Here is a 6,951-nt window from a genome sequence, read left to right on the forward strand (position 1 = left end):
AGAAGAGGTAGAAGAAGAAGAAGGCGCGGAGAAGGAAGAGGGATTTGAAACGCCGAAATTTGGCAATCGGCATTAGAGACGCCGAGGTATATATCTCGCTCGGTACATGTGCATACCAGACGTTGTAAAGCATTCATATCCGTTACACCTAGCCCAACGACGCTGTGACGCGAGAGTTTCGAAACGTTTTGAAACGACAGATGAAGAGAAATAAAGAAGGACAGTAAAGTAATAAAGAGAACAGCGAAGGAATTGAACAGAGATAAGGAACTATAAAAAAAAAAACAAAAAAAAAAGATACGAACTCGAAGCCGCGAACGGCTAAAAGGAAACGAACGGGAGAAACAAAAGCGAAACGTAATAAGTACGAGTGTAAAAAAATAATCACAACAATTCATAAACACAGTGAAAACAAAATACGGAAAAAAGAATATCATGAGTGAAATAAAAAACGAAGATCTTCAAGAGCTGCTTGTCCATTTTGCTAAAAATACTTATCGTGCCAAAGATGCTGACAGTACGGTAATGCATACACCTAAATAATATTATATTACCTTTAATCTTAACCCACGTTTAAGGTTATGTATCACGAACGTGGCATGCTTCTCTACGTCTGCTCAAGGCCAACGTAGGTGTCGATAATTTTAAGCTTGTTCAAGAAAAAAAAGGAAAAAACAACGCGGACAAATGACTTCTTTATTTTTAACTTCTTTTCTCGGCACTAGCTAGCTTGAACCTCGACCTAACCTAATCTAACCTGGAATTCGTGTTCACGCCACCTTCGTGTTTCTAATTGTCTCTATTCTGATTTCCTACCGCATCGTATTCTCAAAATTTTTTTTTCCACCCATCAGCACTTCTCATCGCACTTAAATTGTTCGCAGAGTCAAGCGATAATGCAGCGATGCCTGCTAATTTCCGACATCGATTACTCACATTCTGTGATAAGCAATAACGGTGGTGAGCTTAGCGCTCATTATCCTAGTCAAATGATCCTTTTCGAAAATGAAAAAACCAGAAGTTCTAATTCCGATTCACCGACGCCACCGCCTAGGACGACAGATACTATATATGAGAGCATGTATGATATCAATAAGCTCAGGGAACTTATGAAAAATGCAAGATTCGCAAGATGCAGGTCCAGGTTTCCCTTGCCGGTCATACTTTACAAAGGGAAATATATCTGTCGTTCCGCCACGCTGTCTGGTGGACCTGAAATTTACGGCAGGTCTGGTCTGGACTATTTCTTTTCGGGTAACGACGGTGCCAACTCTCTCCCTCCTGAAGAAGAGGTCGAAGAGGCTACTGGCGGAGAATTGACTTCTGGAGACTGGCAGCTGTTTGACAGAGTCAGAAGCCATGATATAAGACTGCTCAAAACTCTCAATGTTGGGACTATCGTTGACTTTATGGTAGAAAAGAAGAAGGTGAAATTTGGCATGAAGTAAGTATCAATATCATTAACAATAACCAATTTCAGGTGTTAAACCCCTTCGACCATTTATCTTTATGTATTTATAATATATAACGTTGGTTTGTCACAGAAATCGGAGTATAGTTTTTATTCCTGAGACAAATAGATGGTTTTTTTTCTCAAACGTATGCATAAAGTCTTCTTCAATTATATTCAATCCCAAATTTTATATAAAATGCAGAAGACATTGTAACGCTATATTTAAAGATGGCACAAAAATCCAAACTACCCTCTTAATTATTACTTAAACGCAGCATTTCATCATTTAAGCAAAATATAAAAAGCAAAAGTGAAAAATACGATATATACTTTTGTTTAAATAAGCTGTCAAAAGGAAACCTGCAGTCGTTGATTTTTTACTACAATAATTGTGTTGAATCACTTCGTAGTGTCTTTTCACTTTTTTTGTATTGATGATAAATTTATTGAACTAAGCAGTGCTATTTTGTCCGGTACATAGTGTCACGTCTTCGGAGAAGGTCGACAAGGAGAAAAGGTACTCAGACTTTACCATTATCTCACTGCCATATCCTGGGTGCGAATTCTTCAAGGAATACAGAGACAGGAACTACAATGGGAAGGGCCTCGTGTTCGACTGGAGCCAAGCTCATGTTGATGCGACCATTGGCGTTCCAGAAGATCCAGTCTCCACTCCGCTCAGGGTAAATTGGGACCAGTACAAAATCTGGGATCTAGTCCAGCTAACGCAAAACTACATGAAGCTCGTTTTACGTTATTTAACCGACAATGGAAGCGGTTTATTAATCCATTGCATTTCTGGTGAGATACTATAAGGACGTTTTTTTTCTGAGAATCATCAACAGGACTAGCAATCGCCACTTCTTTTATGAAATACTCACTTGACTAACTCCTTTTCTTAGGGTGGGATCGAACTCCATTGTTTGTCTCGCTGCTCAGGCTAAGCTTATGGGCAGACGGAATGATCCACCAGTCACTGGACGCACACCAAATACTTTATTTCACCATAGCGTATGACTGGATGTTATTCGGCCACAACTTAGAGGACCGGCTTAGCAAAGGAGAAGAAATATTCTTCTTTTGTTTTTCTTTCTTGAAAAACATAATGGATGAGGAATATAGCATATTGGGTTCACGCTGCTCAAAGACTAAACACCCGGTACTTAGAAACGACAGCGATTGCCAACTAGACAACGTCATGTCTGATAACGAATCCTTTGTCACGATTAGTTCGGTTAGCTCAAATTTAAGCCTCAACAGTTGGTGCAGTTCCGCTAGTCAAAATAGTCGCGATAGTCAAGACAACAATCCACCTGCTATCTCTACGGTTTCCCCTGTCAACGAAGGCCAGGAAGAATCTCAAAATAATGGGTATGGCTACAGTTGATTAATCCTAACAGTATTATGTTGCGTTCCAGGCTCGATTTCGAGGCACACTGTAAACCCGAGGAATGTTCGCTATCATCCCTGATCCTTCGTTTCAGATCCACCTCCTGAACGCCCTTGAATCAAAGCAGGCATTCCAAACCCAAACGACCATTAAGTATCCCTGACCCATACTATTGACCAAGTCGCTGAATTCCCTAATCTCTTAACTACCGACTGCTACCGTGAAATAAATCCGATTTTTATCTATGTACTTCAGAAACACGGTTGCACGGACCTTGCACACTACCCACAATCGGGAGAGTAGCGGATTGGGGCCGCGTTCGCCTTTGCCACAGACTCGAACATCTCCTGTCGCTGTACCTGTTTCAGGAAGGCTTCGACAGAGAAATGAATCCACATCCTCAGTCAGCGGAGGCTCTTGGCAAATAATATCAGGTACCGGAAGTCTCCGAGGTTCAACAATGGCCAATTCTTCCGGAAGCGAAACCACTTCTGGTGCCTGTTCAACAGTTTGTAGACCAATGTGCGAAATTTGTCCCGGACAATTATCGCATGATTCTAGCTGCACCATTACGGAAGATGGCCTGTCCCAGACCACTCTTGATCACCTTATGCAGTACGTGACCTTGATGAAAATAATATTTCTGTATTTTTAATCCGGAAATTAATCTGAGCAGGTATCTTACATCTTGGCGTGAAATATTACTTGAGATGAACATATGCAAGTAGTGTGTATAATAAATTAATCGATTATGCCGGCTTCTGTAGCTTTAAATCTTTAACACTTAGAGTTTGGAGAGAAAAAAAAATTATTTTCGTTTGCTTCCAGAAGACGGAAAGAAAGACTCCACAACGTAAGAACGCTATTTTACAACGTCTACTGTTCGGCGATCGGGTTCAAGTTCAAAGACGGCGCGGATTCGGCACTGGGTAATCTGTTGGGTAATTTTGCCGAAAAGGTTGGAATCCTTTCAACGCAGCGTACATCGTTGTGACCTAAGCCGTTGATCATCGTGACATCTTAGCTTCTTCCCCTCATCATGCTAATCACAAATAATTAATTTATCGTTATTGATTCTTCTTTGATTCAACTGAGAAAATTTTATTAATATCATTATTATTCACCTGACTAAAAAGAGTGACGTGCACACATATTGATAACTCACCATTGTTGTTGACGTGTATATCATCATCATGTATCGCGATTGAAACGTGTCGTGTTCGGCTTACGTATACGTCTCAATAAGACTTGTTATTTTTGTATATAATATATCGTACGTTATCCTTTTTATAATAATCGAAGTCTTTGAATCGTTCGCGCGCCTAATAATTAACACATATATAAAATAACGTTTACAATATTACACGTACGTACTTGTATTTATTATTATAGAATTCGAAAATAGTATCGTTGATCACAAAAAGAAGATTCGGGATCGAGTCATCGACTCGCTGTATAATCGGTGAATATTAATACAATTTTTCATGTTATTTAAATCATTTTCACGTTATGAGGTATCCGAAATTCGAAGAATATTCTTAGAATTAGGAAACACCAGATCCACGTAGTTAGCTAGCTAGTTGATAACGGGAATAAAAATGTGAATTCTGAGCTGGGGATTGAAAACGTCATAGACCAAATGAACCGCAGACCTATTGATGACAAACAATTAAAAATCTATTTCTACTGCATGAGAGGACGTTATCGCAAGATTAAAGAAGAATGAAATTGTTATTGTAAAATGCAAAGTAATGGTAATTCATAATTGGCTTGTAACATATTATACCAAATTGTACAATATTTGTAAAGGGAATCATCGTTTCTTCCGTTGTTAAAAATTGCAGGCACTAAGCCTTAAACTAAACTAAGTACGTGAATTAGAATAAAACATTTATCTACTTAACACGAACTACCTATTCCATATTGAAAAGTTTACGATAAAAATCGAGCAACATGGACTATGATATAGCACGTATAACCGTTGTAATGATAAAAAAATGAACATACGAACGGCAAAAACATGTTTCACTTAAATTCTGATTTCAAATAAGATTGAAGATTTTTAATTTATTTCTTGTGTACAATGTAATTTGGAGAAAAAAAACTTTTTTTTATATATTTTAATCAGATCTGACATCGGTTGTTTGTGTTTTATTTTACCAATCTCTCCTCTTTCACAACTGGAATTATAAATTTTTCCCATAAGTTGTTGTAATGGGTTATTGCGTGATCCTTCATCAGTGTAATAATTATAGCCAAACTTACAATGATACAAAACGTATTTATTATCAACAAGCGAAGGAATTGTTATTATTTGGCATGCATTTACTTTTTTCATGCTGTGAAACAATCTCCGTACCTAGTACATGTATCTAACGGTTTGTCACATTGGAATGGAAATAACGCATGCGTGTTTGCCACTTTTTTTTCTTCTCTCTGCCCGCATTTCTCAAATATTTAATAAATATATAATTCTAGATGGATGGGCATACTCTCTGCACAATGGGCACTGCGGTCTGGCGGCAAGCCAATCAGAAATACATTGCCAACAGAAAAGATGACCACAGGGTGTTGCGGTCGTTGGTACAACTTCGAGGCATAATTGGCAGCTACGTGAATCTGTGCCCAACCCTTTCGTGATTTCAACTGTTTTTGCCTCCTCAGATGCTGATAACTGTCGGCTGCTCCAGAGCTTCAATAAACATTGAGCGATCGTTGCCACCCCCAACAATCGCAAACCCCAACTTATCCCTTCGGCTGGACGACGGCCGTATACCTGCGAAAAATATTTGCAATTTTTACTATCAAATATGCTTTGAGCAGGGGTAGACAGTACGGTCAACGCACCTTGATATAATCAACACCAGCGATTCTTTTGCTGAGGCTGTAATACCGACCAAGAATATAGAAGAGACCTCGATGGGCTAGAATTACAATGGGAATAGCAGTTCTGAGTCTCGTCAATGAGAAATTTAGAATAGATTTCGCCTCGGGTGTTAATTCGTTTCCTGGATTGTTGATTGAGACCAATAGCCTGTCTAATATCCTTATCAAGACTTGTTCGCCAAAGCATTCCAATAGTATGGCTAACGTTCGTGCCTGAAAGATAATTTCAGTCTGTTTATAAAAACGGGCATTTGAATTCAGCGGATGTTCCAAAACTGAATACCCACAGCGAGCGATGGAACTTTTAAGGCTTTCAGGTCAGCTTGAATAATGCCAGTGTACTCCTCACCAATAGTCTGATTGTTCATTGCTGTAGTAGCAATGAAATAGGCGAATTTGGCTGGTAGCTCGGACTGTACGATGTGTAGAAGTAATTTGCTGCCACCGAGTTTGTGCATCAATTCTGATAAGTTTTCCCGCAAATTTGTAACAAACATATCATCCCGCTGACGGGCTCTTAATATTTCTGCCTGATTCGCACCCTTCGATCGGAAACCACGTGGAGTAACTCGCTCCATCGTTGACCTTCTAATTTCATCTGATTAACGGTAAGACCAAGAAACAAAAGACATTCGAACATTTGAATTTCTGTACAAATTAACGCAAGATCGCATGCACGAAGATCCGATACGTCTTCAAGTTTTATATTTCGCGGCATACGGAACTGCCAACTTAAAGAAAGTAAATTAATTTTCCGCACTCTCCATTGGCCGAGAGTGAGTAGAATTATTTGAGATTTTTGGCAGTTACCTCGAGTTTATAGCTCCGAAATAGGTAAAATCGACGCTCGTAGTGACGGAATAGAGCAAAAATTGCTGCTTAAACAGGTACGAAACAATATCCTGCTCGAATCTGGCGTTCCGGATGTCGTTCGGTGTGTGGCTGCGTATGACTAAGCGGTTGCGCTTACGTTGGTCGAATGGCTAGTGACGTCATCACATAAAAGCTGAGTGCCCATTGGGCTTGACCGACGTAAGGGAGCCCCCAATTGGCCGACGAAAGGTTACGAGAGAAGCTATCGGCGAACGTTCGTAGCGACGTGCCAATGGAAGACAGGGTGAGCGAGCGGCGACGAGCAGAGTAGGCATCGCCCTAGATAACGGTAGAATTGTGATTCGCCGGGCGTTACTTAAGGCCGTGTTATAAATTGATACGAACCGAC

The 6,951-nt window shown here is 39.8% G+C and overlaps 2 protein-coding genes across 5 annotated transcripts; one reads left to right on the plus strand and one right to left on the minus strand.

The window, feature by feature from the left end:
• Positions 1 to 19: 19 nt before the first annotated feature.
• Positions 20 to 4,977, plus strand: LOC107226864 (myotubularin-related protein 14). Of its 2 annotated transcripts, none has more exons than XM_046742133.1 (6): positions 20 to 522; positions 885 to 1,444; positions 1,935 to 2,254; positions 2,356 to 2,824; positions 3,099 to 3,458; positions 3,675 to 4,977. In XM_046742133.1, exons 1-6 carry the CDS (start codon positions 436 to 438, stop codon positions 3,835 to 3,837), a joined length of 1,959 nt encoding a protein of 652 aa, XP_046598089.1. In that variant the 5' UTR covers positions 20 to 435; the 3' UTR covers positions 3,838 to 4,977. The 2 variants fall into 2 exon arrangements, with proteins under 2 accessions (XP_046598089.1, XP_015523317.2); XM_015667831.2 differs by having other exon boundaries at positions 23 to 522; positions 3,672 to 4,977.
• LOC107226835 (peroxisome biogenesis factor 10) lies at positions 4,648 to 6,712 on the minus strand. 3 transcript variants are annotated; one of them, XM_046742138.1, is made up of 4 exons: positions 6,540 to 6,712; positions 6,017 to 6,314; positions 5,691 to 5,942; positions 4,648 to 5,619 (listed from the first exon to the last, which is right to left on the minus strand). In XM_046742138.1, exons 2-4 carry the CDS (start codon positions 6,305 to 6,307, stop codon positions 5,293 to 5,295), a joined length of 870 nt encoding a protein of 289 aa, XP_046598094.1. In that variant the 5' UTR covers positions 6,308 to 6,314; positions 6,540 to 6,712; the 3' UTR covers positions 4,648 to 5,292. The 3 variants fall into 3 exon arrangements, with proteins under 3 accessions (XP_046598094.1, XP_015523267.1, XP_015523266.1); XM_015667781.2 differs by having other exon boundaries at positions 6,017 to 6,317; positions 6,540 to 6,710; XM_015667780.2 differs by having other exon boundaries at positions 6,017 to 6,327; positions 6,540 to 6,707.
• Positions 6,713 to 6,951: the final 239 nt, after the last annotated feature.

Source organism: Neodiprion lecontei, chromosome 5 (assembly GCF_021901455.1).
Source record: "Neodiprion lecontei isolate iyNeoLeco1 chromosome 5, iyNeoLeco1.1, whole genome shotgun sequence".
Classification (NCBI taxonomy): Eukaryota; Metazoa; Arthropoda; class Insecta; order Hymenoptera; family Diprionidae; genus Neodiprion; species Neodiprion lecontei.